Raw genomic sequence first — 13,347 nt, 5'->3', positions numbered from 1 at the left:
AGGGTCATGACCTTGCTGAGAAAGGGCACAGAGTGACGCCTTGTGCCCTGTGTAAAGCTCAGAGGCAGCTGGAACATCCACAGGCCTTAAAATCTGCACTGCTTTCCTCAGCATCTCCTGCAGGGATGAGACCCAGCCCAGTGCAGCATCTGGGATCTGAGGGCTTTCCTACAAGCATAGGTTCATCTCTGCACACCGTCTGAGGGGGTCTCAGAAGCAATCCTCAGGAATACAGTGGATAATATTTTATAGGACAGTATGGCAGCCTAAGAATCTACATCCCCACCTAAGCCTATCAGATTTGTAACCTTAAAAGCACTTATGCAAAATATGACAATGTTACCCTTCGATACTGTCAACAAGTCTGCTTGGTACATGGAATGTGCCTTACAGAGTTTTCTCTGAATGTCTGAAGGAGAAATTGATAAATTGCTACACACAAAGAAACCTGAAACCATGACCCACCTCTTTCTCAGCATCTTCCAGTTTCTTTTTCTTGCTCTCAGGCATCAAATCATCCAACCAACTGAGCTCCCGCTTGGTAAAAAAGAAATCCATGAGTTTCCGGACAAATACCAAAGCTAGGACCTGAAAAGACATTAATTTAGAGAATTCGGAAATTAGGCAAGTAAAACAGACTTGTAGAGGAATTCTTTCAAAAGTGACCAGTTTGTAGCTAGAATTTCATCCTTTAGTTTGAATAAGCTAACAGCCGCTATTCCTTTGTGCAAACAAAGTATGGTTTGAAGCATTTAACCATCACTGAGGTCAGCAAATATCTTCTATTTTCTATTAGTGAAATCATCAGAGAAATCACTTCAGCAGCAGACCACTGTTATTTCTCCCAAGACACAGAACTATTAGGCTCCTCAGTTCAGTAAACAGTCTTCCTTAACAAGGGAATGTTATTTTTGTAACAGGATTTAGTAATACTCCTTAAATAAAAAATGTCAAATAAATTTTAGTATTTTTTCTTTAAGAGAAGAATTTTCCCTAAGAGAATATAAGTTGGGATATCCACACATAGGATTCAAAGCACAGTTTAAATGTCAAATTTTTCACTACTTAATACATTATAAATTTTCCTTGTACACAAAATCAAAGCAATATTATAATTAACTGTCCAAAACTATATTTTTCTTCAATAATAATTATCCACAAGTGAAAATAATTAGGGATTTTTAGAGGAAAAAAAAAAAATTCATACCATCATAGGAAAGACAATGGCAGCTCTTGAAACCTTTATAATCCAGAGAAGCACAAGACAACTCAGCTGAATTATAGTGAAGAGATGGACCTTTCTAAGAGGAACGTGCCTTAGATAAATAAAATCTGGCTGGTGCTTTGCAGGCATCCAGAATAACTTTATCCTGTCAAAAAGCTGAAAGAGAAAATTTTACATGTTTGGATCAAAATGAGGTGTAGGATTATCTATGCTGGCATTCACACACTGGCTAAGAGATCCTGAATATCCAAAGAATCTGGCTTGTTATTCTAAAGGCAAAAACTCCATCATTTCAGCAGCACAGAAGAGACTCCCTCAGTAACAACCACAGGCCTTTAATCTAGCCTAGCCCAGCAGTGGCAAAGGACTTGTCTTCTGGCCACTGAGCCACCAGCACACGAATGAGAGTCGTGTCACTTCGGCAGAGTTTAATTACTTGGTTAGTCATCCTTCAGTGCCTTTCCACGTGAATACACACGTGCCTCCCTAGGTTGTGTTGCAGATGTGCTGAGACATTGAACTCTGCTGAATTACATTCTGTACTGCAGGAAATGCCCTGTTCTTTGGCTGTTACACACATTGTCACTTCACTGGATGTTACACACAAAGAAGGTGGTGACTTTGAAATCGTGACCTCTTAACATTAGGCAAAGCCAGACTCCAGAGTGGTCTCGAATCAATGGTGACTCCAGCTGAATGGAAGCTGGTTGAACCTGTTGGGCACGTGTACTATCACACTTCTTTCCTAATACATCCTAGACTCCTTTTTCATCAACTGAGCTCTGCCTCCTTTGGCACATAAAAAGCTGCTCATGGAGGGACCTCTGCAGTCTTTTATTTCCTGGGAATGAACAAGTTTTCTTTTACTTCACCAGACACTTTAACCCAGGCTGTTTTCTTGTCCATATTTCACTTTATTCACAAAACCAGAAACAGAAAATGAAAAAAAGAAAAGAACAAATGCCAGAAATGTATGTGAGAGGTTCCTGTTTTTCAGGCCTATTGGGCTCCATACCGACCTTAGACATCTATGTCATGGCACAGTGATTATGGTGATACACCAATTCTCCCTGCATGGATGAGCCATACTATATTCACACAGCCTTCAGCAATGTCAAGTTTTGGAAATTTTTATTGAGCATGTGCAAACTGCATTTTTAAAAAGGCTTATAATTTAGCCAGATTTGAGTATATTCCTTTTTCACAGAAACAGCAAAAAGCACATCCTCCCACAAAAGCCATCTTATCAAATCTCTATTCCTTATCTCAGCATGGGGGAGGAAGATAAGGAGGGGGATGCCATCACTTTTCCAAGTAAAGATAGCCAGATTTCAGCATGTCTTAAAAACGCTCCTCAATAGTGTAGTGTACTTTCTTATACCCCTGCTCTGAGAATCAGCTAAACCATATAAAATTAAAATTATTTAAACCTCAGTAAAATCCAAACTACACTTCTGAGAATATCAACCCAAAGGATAAGAGATAGGCAAAGTTATAAAAATAGAGTCTCTGAATAGAGACCACCAGTCAAAAAAAAAAAAAATCCCAGTTTTGCCTATAAATGGAGGTAACTTGCAATCAAATGTAATGAAAAAAAACAATCAGAAATTTTCTTTGCTTTTTGTATTTGACCTTTTGCACAGTGTAACTTGTGCTTTCACTGTGTGATTGTTCTTTCTCAATTGTCTGGGAAGGTGTGCCGATGCCTCGTGGTGACTGTGCCATTTCATGCTGCAGTCAGCCAGGAGAAAGAGAGCACAGCACAACCCCAACCTGAGTGCTGGAATGCCTGCTCTCTGCCAGCTACTCCTACTTGAGGCCACTGCAGGAATGCTGCCCTTCCACTAGACTTGACCCTTCATCCCTGACGTGCTGTGGCTTGCAACAACTCCCCCTCCTGCCTGGAGCGTTTCACTTATGTTAGTTTTTAGGGCAAGCTAGCCCTAAATGCAAAGTTCAAGATAAGTGTAGCCCTGCAAAGGAACTTGAAAAGGCAGTATTCAAGCAAGTGAATGGGGAGGCAGCAGAGAGGGAAGAGCCCCTGATAGTTATTACTCAGTTTTTAGGCTCAGCAAAATTCTCTTGATAACAAGAGAAAACAGAAAAATCAGTAGCCAAAAATAGGGGGGAAAATGGAGCACATTGCCTAAAGGGAATACTCTATTTAGAGAGAATCCATTTTCCTTTTGTCACCTTCAAAAATTTAAGGTAGGCAACATTCCTTTAAGATTATACACAAAAGCTAATACAATATATAAGAAGAATGGCAATATTTTTTTTATAGAAAGCATCATCAATAACACACTCATCATAAATCCTTTTTACCTGAATTCCCTTTAGAGATGAAGCACCCATGTAGAGAAACACTCCATAAAGTACTGGCATAGGAATAAACTGCACAAACAAGCAGAGAAAGAGAAGAGCATATTAAATACTACTTAACAATTTTAAACGCTTCTAGAAAGTCATTCAAAACAGTTGAAATACAAAGTGCCATATGCCTGCATTAATCAGACAAGTTGTAAATTCAGAGTCACTCAATTATAAATTAATAATGTTTCTCAGAGTATAAAGCAAAAGAAGAATCTGGCTCTGTAGTTTCATTTTCCTCTCATGGCCAGTTATTACAATATACTTAATTCCCTATTAATACAATTAACAGAACTACACAAAAAAAAATTAAAGCCTTAATTTATATTCAATTCTTTACTTTAAAGACAGGTCGGAAAAATGTTCAAGAGACACAAAATACTTCTTACTGCTAAAAGTAATATTTTGTGCTGTAAATATTTAAAAATGGGTGAATAATTCTACGGAATGATTTTTAAAGAGACTATTTAAATGCTCGGGTTCACAGCATAAACTGTGTAGGCAAATGAGTATGCCCATAGAATCTGTTAGAAATACTAAGTACACAAAATGCATGTTCTGTGTGTTTTCAAAGTGAAGGCTTTATGATGTACTTAATAAAATACTACTGGGAAGTACAATTTTATAAGGGCTTATTGCCCTCACTGTGACAATATTCAAAACTAAGTTCTGGTTTTATTAAAGCCAGTGCCAAAACTCTCACAAATTTCACAGAGGCCAGATAATTCTTTAAAAAATATTACATGTATACAGGGTATTATATATGACTGTAACTAGACACCCTTTTTCAGGACACTGGTGAGCTGTCTTGAGTATGCAGGAAGCATGAGATAATTTTTCTGTTCATTTCCAAGAAACAAACCATAGAACTTCTCTTGCAACTGTGAAAATATTTTTAAATTACTTGGAAACCACAAAATGTTTTTAAATTATCTAAATAAATTTTAAATTGGTATAACGAGACTGTTTCATGGTAATTTGCCATGGGCCCAAAGTATTGACAAAGTGTGAATACAGCCCAATGGCAGAATTCCCTTTGACTTCAGTCAAGCCAGATTTTCATTACACGGTTTTTATTTTAAATTTTCTAGGCACTTTATTAAGCAAAATTAGAATTCCACTTCAAACTCTCATTGTGTAACATTATGCTAGTTAGTAATGTGCCTGGAAAGAGCATTCATTAGATAATGCAGTAACAACAGTGAAATGTTCAGTGCAGTATTCTTTAACTTTCCCTTACTTCCCCAAATTACCTTGAGAATACTTGTCAAAAAGACAGATGAGCCCATAAGGATAAAAATCATGAGCCCTGTGACTCTTTGCTCCCGGATTCCAAGAAATTTTGGCTGCTCCCCTGGAGCGGAGCACTCTGATTCCAGTTTTAAGCTGTTCACATGGGAAATGGAGAGGACAGTGGCTGCAACAAACCACGGCAATCCCATAATAGAGCACACACCCAGCATCACTGCCACCATGAGTAGGTCGAGGTGGTATCCACATCCTTTCTGTTAAGAAAAGTGAGGATGGAAGGAAGATGTAAAATGACATCTGAACTAAGGAGAATGCTCCTGGCAGGCTTTCCTAATGAACAGCTAGAGACAGTTGAAAATTTGAGACTTGTAGGAAAGATAGAGCTTCCTTCTACATGTTATCCAGCCTGGGTCAGTAGGGATGGCAGACTGGTTATCTAAGGGGAATTCCTACTGGTTCACACTCTGTGCTCAATGTCACTGGAGTCCTTCCAGTTAGAAGTTAAGTGTACCACAAATCCCCTCTACAGTGGGCACTAAACAGCTTTCCTGCTTATTAAATGGATACTGGTGAGACAGAGTTAAAACAGAAGATGTATTTTCCTAAGTCTCCTCTGCAGATAACAGTAAGCAGAACATCCAGCTGTGCTGCCAACCCCCCACTGCACTCATCTTAGTAGCCCTTCCATCCATTTTTACAAAGAGGTGGAAAAGAATGTATTTTAATTGGTCCCTACATAAAAACCCACAACATTTGCAAAGTCAGTTTATGCTAGAAGGGGCCATAAAACCACAGTGTTCCTTCTAAAGTTTTTTAAGATGGTAAGCACATGATATACATTTATAGTAACATACTTTCAATCTTAGGCAAGAGCAGATAGCTAGAAAATAAGATACATTAGATTAAAATATTAGATCTATTAAAACAAAACATTAAAATTAAATTTTAAAAATTAAAATTAAATTAAAATCTAAAAACTGCTTTATTGGTTTTCTTATTCAAACATAGCATCATAATATCCACAGGAAAAGTCAATACAAAACCTTTGGGTCTGGATCACTTCTGTAGTGGTCAAATGCTACATCAATTTACCAAGAGGGGGATAATGGTTTGCCTTCAAACATAAAACCCTTTGGTTGAACCTTAGATATATTTAAAAACCTCCAATAACGATCTTCACTTGAAAAAGAAAAAATGCATCAATGCATCAAGCTTGGGTCTATAGATATCTGCTACCATAGCTGAACCATAGCTGAGTGGGATATTTCACTTCAATTTTAGCAAGTATCCAGGACCTCCTCAACAGCTGCAAGCAGCAGCTGAAGCTATTTTCTTTTAAAAAGTCAGGTAGTTAGCCATCTCCACAAAACTTTGCAATATGGCAACAAATCCAGCGTCATGGTCTGATGAAACAGCGATGTTCATGCAAACAATGTGAATATGTTGAACCATAATTTTGCCTGTAAACCCATGCAAATGCCTTTTGACATAAAAAAAGTAACTAAACTAAACTTGGAAGGGTTTGCTACAGAGACTGCCAAAAGCTGAAATGTGCACTATCCAGAATTTGCTATAGGAAGTATAAAAAAAGAGGGGAAAATGAGTTGGAAGCAAACAAATCATTTCTTTATGAAGACAACTTTTACTTCTAAAATGGGAAGCGTCTGGGTTTATGAAAATGTAAGCCACATATCAAAATGAAAATGCCATCTTATTTGCTTACATTATTTAAAAAGGGGGGAAAGTAAAGAAAATGAAGAGAATCAACTCTAGCAACCTTCCCTCACTCCCCAAAAGTGCCTATAAGTCTTATCTCCAAGACACATCTTGACAAACTCAGAGATGTGTCAAACACAGATATTAGTTACAGGCACAATGCACTCAAAGAAAGAGTTTAATTCTAAATCCTAACAGAGACACCTTTTTTTACCTTCTGACACATTTATGAGGAATGTATCTGCTAATGCATACAGAATCCGAGAGCATTTCCTCACATTCATACATGATCTGAGGAACCTGACATATGGGAAGAAAAGGAAGCATAGCAACAGGTGATGCTACACCAGACCCCAGCAAAACTAAAACGCAGCAAGACAAGGGGGCAGCCAGGAGGACCATCTGACTCCCAGATGCCAGTGCTGAAAAAACACATTCCAAAGCTTGGCAGCAAATTCCTGCATCTGTCAAGTTAACCACATGCAATGCTATGGATTGACATGAAGAGCCAGGCTGACAAAGAGGGCAAAAAAAGAACATATCAAATGTCACAATCATCCAAGAAGAGGCAATGCAAAGTGAAGGTTGCAAATGCATTTGCTAAAGCAACTTGGGATTGGATTGCTGCTTATTAAAAGTATGTCAAAAAAAAGCCTAAGCTTGCTGCATATACATGTACAGAAACCTGCTGCTAGATTTTGCCCAACAGTTTTTCAGAGGGGTGATGTCCCTTTTTCTCTCTCCATCTGTAGGCAACTAAAGTGTTAGAGAACAGAGCAGGAAGTTGTCCTATGTTGTTTTAAGAACCCATTGTGCCTCTAAGGCTCAGTCTTATTCTTCTCCCTTCTTTAACATAGGAAGGGCATTAAAAAAAAAGATGAGTGGAACCACAGAGAAGGATGAATAGCAGGAAAAAAAATCTTGTATTACTAAATAACCCCTGAGTAGTCTTTAAAAATCCATCCAGTAGAACACTGTCAGTACCTGAAGAGGCCATTAATATTCTGGCATTTAAGGAGATTATTAACTTGAAGGCTTTTTTTTTTTTTTTAAGTTAATGAATCCTTCTACTAAAGCACAGAAGGCAGCACTTTTTAAACTCAGAATCTGTATTCCAAATAACATTCATAAAGTCCTCTGGAAGGCAGTGGATCACTGACACAGGGCACAGGTACAACAGAGACCAACAAAGAAAAAAGCATAAAAATTTAAAGGGGTTCTATATAATATATGACAAACTAGCATACTAAAGTAGACAAATGCACATTACATAATCTGAAGCAGAAAACAACAGTGAAAGTATAAATTTTGACTGAATACCTTTAGTTTGTGTTCTTTTCTATTGATAATGACTGCTGTGATCTGCTGGTCCATAAAGATAAGGATAGTACAAAGCAGGGCTGGAATTACAGCAGCTATCACTGTCCACCAAGGATTAGGCCCCAAAGGAGTAATAAACCAGCCACGATCATCTCTGGTAGGCTATAAAAACAGTCATGCATGGCCAGTCAGAACTGTAAGGATTATTTACATTTCAATTTCACAGAAATACATACAAAACATTATTAGGATATTACTTCCTTTAAAACCAACCTGTATGCAGCACTAAAAAACATGGTAGATTTCCTCTGATGGCAAAGCAAGAAATTACATACAATAAAATCACCTGGATTATTACAGACTTGGTTGCACTTGATACAGTAAACCCAAAACTTGGAGGAAGCCCCAGAACATTACAGCAGTCTAGGATTTGGGTGATTTAAACCCTGTTAATTTCTACAGAGGAAATTAACATTAAGAAGCATGAAAGAGCCTGATGGGAGAGGTTCACTTACATGATCCCTAAATCAGAGAGATTGCATAATTCCTTGTGAACACAAAAATTTTAAAATACAATCACTACTCCCTGATGATGTTAATAAACAATTATAAACCCATCATAGTAGAGTACTTTGCAAAAAGATAAAGCAGTGCAATTCATCAACAACTTACCTTAAAAGCATTTGGAACCTGAAGTTTTGGTGATGGAATTCCAATGGCGTAGTCAATTAGAACCATGGACAAAATAGTGAGAAAGACAGCAAAGTCGCTGACAACAGAGCGTACCTATGATTATTGAGAGAAATTACAATTTTAATTAAAACATTCAGCTATGACTTAAGATTTTTCTTCACTGTTTTAGTAGAGCTTACAGCTTTAGCTTACAGCTAAAACCATGCTTATTCTGATACAAGTTTCTAACAGAGGAAAGATGCCCAGTCTACCTCACCAGCAGTGAAGTGAATTTGCAATGCAGATGGAATTCATACTTAGACATGACTAATGGCAATTTTGAACTGCAATAAGGGCACACACCTTTGTTGGGAAGTATCTGCTGGTTTTGAACTGCTTCAGAGTGGAGGAGAGCGTCACTGTGGAGAAGAACAAGATGACAGACCAGAAGAGGACGTCTGGAACGTAAGGGCCATGATGGCCACAGGCTCGCCCAACAAACTCGCCATGAAACTTTTTACATTCCTGTCAGGGAGAGAAAAATAGTATTGTTCTAAAAATTATCCATGCTTGCACTAACATTTTCTTTCCAATTTCTTTCCTAAATTGTATTACTAGAAATAGTAAAACAATTTCTAGATATTTATTCTTTTAAAACTTATAACGTGTGTATCTAGTCAGCATGGAAAATTCCCAAAGGAATCTCTTTTTTAGCCACATTAAATGATGAAGTCCCTAAGACATACCATAAATTAAATCATTAACATAAAAACAGGGGTTTTTCAAAATCAGCAAGTACACTGATTTATTTTCTGTGTACAAATACAGATTTACACTTACTAACACTCTCCAGGTATGGAAAGCAAAGTTCAAAAGGCACGAAGAGAAAGTCTGCTCCTGGTGCATTCTCAAGAAGTGCTTTTTTGTTTTCACTTCACAGCCCCAGCAATTGAAGAAAAAGCTATTTAGGACGAGTGGCATTGGCCCAAAAGGAGCTCAACACATTTAATACCACACGGGGGCAGCACATCCTGCAAATTGTCTTTCTCCTACAAAAAGATCTGATAAAATGCCCGAAAACGCTAAATCTTTAACATAAATTATATTTAATATAATTTATTATCAATATGCAGATACAGTAGAAAGCATTTCCAGTACTTCTCCACTACTATCCTTAGTGGTCTAAAATCATAAAGAGTAGCTATAGAAATGTGAGCTACTAGCTCTGGACTCACAATCCTTTCCTTCTCCTTCCCAGTCCCTCCACACTTTTTAAGAAAATTGAAATGCAGAACCCAGAACCAGGGATTCCAGGAAGAAATATCCTGCCAGATCAGGATCTTTTTGTATTAAATCAAGTGTGTCATTGGCTCATCACACTCACTGCACAATTATCCTGTTATGGGAAACTTCGGCTTTGAAAAAAGACTGTCTTGGAAAAAACCACAATTGATATTTGATGACTGTGAGACAAAGGAGAACAAGGATTTTATACTGCTAGAGCAGTAAATTTGGGATGCAGTTCATCATATGCCTCTTGAAGAGGATTTTGTCACCATCAAAATCCTCTTCACACTTGTCCAAAATCTTCTTCATACTTGGTCCAAAATTCTTTGCTCAAACTTGGTTTGTCTTGATAGCAAAAAAAAAAAAAAAAATCATTGGGTTTTAAGAGAGAATGAGAATCCAGATCTTCAGAAACCTGAAACGTTTCAACTAGATACAAGAAATATATGAAGATATGAGCAGTAAGAGAGACATAATGGGGTGAGTCTGACCAAATATTTACAGACAGCAATGTCTAATCTCTTACTGAAGTTCTCTAGAACAGAAGTTTCTTGATGATGCTTGCAAGAAACAAAGACACAAAAGTACAAAAAAAGCCCCAGTTATTTCTTTGACAACTACAGAGACTCATGGGAAAAGCTGGTCAGTTATACTGCTACCTATGTAAACTCAAGTTTTGGTAATAAGCTTTCACAGAAGTTTTTAAGGGTTTTATATAATGCAGCCAGTCTTTTACATTTATAGTTAAAACAAAATCTGTTATTTTAAATCTCCTCAGCTGCAAATGTACTCTGAAAAACACTGTCAGAGATCTGAGAAAGTGAGAGGAGGAGTCTGCTCCTGCACAGATGCTCTTAGAGTGTGCTGCAATTTTGAGAATATTCATTCTGGACTGCTGGAATCCCTCAGGCCAGCAGTTCTCAACTTTCTTTCTGCTGTTGCCACACCAACAGAGGTGAGGAGCAGTCCCTGCTCAGAGGAAGGCATGGAAGCAAGACAGAGCAGCCATAGAAGACAGCTCTAACTTAACATGAGCTCTTCTGCATTCCTGCCTTTGAAAAAAAAAAAAAAAGAACAGTATCTTCTGGAGACAGTCCACTGGATTGGCTTTAGAGTGTTCAATTTGATTATGCCTATGATCTGGTTAATTCAGTTATCTCTTCAGTCTGGTGTCTTTTGCACTCAGTTCTCTTGACTCTGTAATGAAATGATCCCTTTGCGAGAAAAAGTGGTGGCCCAATCTCAACACAACATTCTGATCTAGTTGTAAATGTCACTTTGAGAAAGGCAAATTTGAATTATAAAATCCTTTAACCACAGAAAAGTGCACTGTTAAGAAACTTGTTACACATTCATGGAAGCCACACTAAACTGCAGCTTTATCTCCTTCCTCCCCTGGGAAAAGAAATTACAGAACTTCAGTGAGGAAAAAGTGGCCACTAAAAAGAAAATGTTACAAAATTTCTCCCCATCCTCTTTTTTATAGCCTGAACTATTGCAAGAGTGTTTTAGGGGAAATAAATGCTTCTGATTCTTTCTACACAAGGGAACTTTGGTTTTGCCATCTGGCAGAATTTAGGACAAATTCATTGTCATTTGACATGTTTGACTTGATCTCAGCCAAGCTCTTGTGCTAGTGTGTCAAGAAGGTTCCAAAGCAGGGCATAAAATGCACACACTTGCTGCAAAAAGCTCACAAAAGGAGATAATGCTACAAAGTTCATGTCAATTTTTGTTAAGTATCTTTCATTATTTATTCTAACAAATATGAGCAGGAAAATGGTAATTTTTTAATATATTTGTTGCAGTAAGATGGACAGAATTATTTATGCCTATGCCTTTATTTATTAAGTTCCAAAATTTACTTACTGACACAGTTAGGTTCCCCCATGGCACATCAGATGCAGATATATTGTAGTCCTGCCAGTATTGTAAGGTTTTATTGCTAGGATGTTCTGGTTCCACACAATTGCATCTGAAAAGAAATAATTTTTTTCCTTAATAATATAAAATGTATCAGATATTAATCCAAATTTTCAATGTTAAGATACGCTGAAATTATGCTCTACATTGGCAGATAATTTTAGTTAAATGAGTTCAGGAAATGCATGCTTTGAAGCAGTTTGTAGTTCAGTAGCTAGTGCTGTTACTGGAGTATCATTGCTGTGAGGTGCATATGCATATATAGTACGTAACGTGACATATTCAAACCACTGATCACACTCAGTTTTACCACCTGTTTTCTTCCTTGTCTATTGATACCTCTGAGCACAGTTTGTAATAGCGAGAAAATGCTGGTCCTGTTCCACCCTCTAACACCTATCACTTCTCTACATGGACATTAGTATGTACTGTGCACAGTTCCAGGCTGATCCATTTCCCAAATAATAAACTCTCTGTGTCCTCTTTCTTTCCTAGAAGGAGAAGTGCCTTTGCATGCAAAATTGCCCAACTATCCAGTCAGCTGTCAGGGCTCTAAATGTCAGAGTCACCAGCACAAAAAGCTCTCTGAACTCTGTGTCCCTTGTTTCTCCTTTCCCCACAGCTGCTGCAAAAGCACACTTTTCTTTCTAAATTGTGTATTTTAATGCACAAAATGTGACAAGGCAGTGTAGGAGGACAATAAGTAATGTAAAAATAAGGAATTTAAAATCAAAATTAAATCTTTAAAGCCTCTGAAGCAACTGTGGGAGGCTTTTTCTTTGACAAAGCCTTCAAAACATCCAGGATACTCTGTAGGATCCAAGATGTCAAGTATGCTTTGCAATACGCTTTAAATTAATTCTACTTTAATAATCTATAGCACCATCTAGTCTGCTAGTATTTCAATGTGCTTATGAGGACTTTAAATAAATTGTGTACTCTCTGATAAAGTTTTCAGGAGTAGCTGGGGACAAGATAACATCTGACTATCGTGCAGAGCCACTGAACATAAATTGCATTACAGCTGTAGCAGAATATCAGTTTATTCACTTACCTATCCCATCTACTTTCTATGTGACTATTTATCTTTCCACAAAATGACAATACTCATCTAGATTTGTATGATTTTCTATAGATGAAATCCTACCATCTACACCATGAGGACACAACACTGACATTCTATTTCAATTACAATACTATACATGTGACAACAGCTGCATTTAATACATAGAGAGGAAAAGATGCAGGTTGTCTTTGTGCAATTCCTTGCTTTGATTTTGAATGCAGCTATTTCCAAAAGAAAGAGAAAACCCTCACAGCCCATGAAAAAAAAAAAAAAAAATAAAAGCAACTGCATTCAGAGAAGGGCCTGAGCCAAAATCCTTGACTGGATCTTTCAAACATATTTAATATGCTTTGGATCAGGCCCTAAGTGCAGAATGAATGCGTGTTCAATGCGGAGTTCTAAGTATTACAGAATGGCTTAAATGGAGCACATCACTACCAGTGAGCTACAGCAGCAGAATAAAGCCAACAAACAGTATGGCTACAAGGGAGTATTGGATGCTCATGCAACAATGCAG

The 13,347-nt window shown here is 37.5% G+C and overlaps 1 protein-coding gene across 2 annotated transcripts in view; it reads right to left on the bottom strand.

Moving 5' to 3' along the window:
- The window catches only part of SLC4A10 (solute carrier family 4 member 10), a 113,897-nt gene that overhangs the window by 10,777 nt on the left and 89,773 nt on the right, over window positions 1-13,347 (bottom strand). For both annotated transcript variants that reach the window (XM_059852948.1, XM_059852949.1), the window contains exons 15-22: window positions 11,711-11,816; window positions 8,918-9,079; window positions 8,555-8,668; window positions 7,883-8,044; window positions 4,849-5,100; window positions 3,551-3,619; window positions 1,208-1,381; window positions 466-588 (exon numbers count right to left, since the gene is read on the bottom strand). In XM_059852948.1, the coding sequence (XP_059708931.1) occupies window positions 466-588; window positions 1,208-1,381; window positions 3,551-3,619; window positions 4,849-5,100; window positions 7,883-8,044; window positions 8,555-8,668; window positions 8,918-9,079; window positions 11,711-11,816 (1,162 nt within the window). The remainder of the gene's footprint in view (window positions 1-465; window positions 589-1,207; window positions 1,382-3,550; window positions 3,620-4,848; window positions 5,101-7,882; window positions 8,045-8,554; window positions 8,669-8,917; window positions 9,080-11,710; window positions 11,817-13,347) is intronic.

The sequence above is a fragment of the Haemorhous mexicanus genome, chromosome 8 (assembly GCF_027477595.1).
Source record: "Haemorhous mexicanus isolate bHaeMex1 chromosome 8, bHaeMex1.pri, whole genome shotgun sequence".
Lineage (NCBI taxonomy): Eukaryota > Metazoa > Chordata > Aves > Passeriformes > Fringillidae > Haemorhous > Haemorhous mexicanus.
Note: the sequence above shows the minus strand (reverse complement) of the source record. Positions and strands in the feature narration are given on the sequence as shown.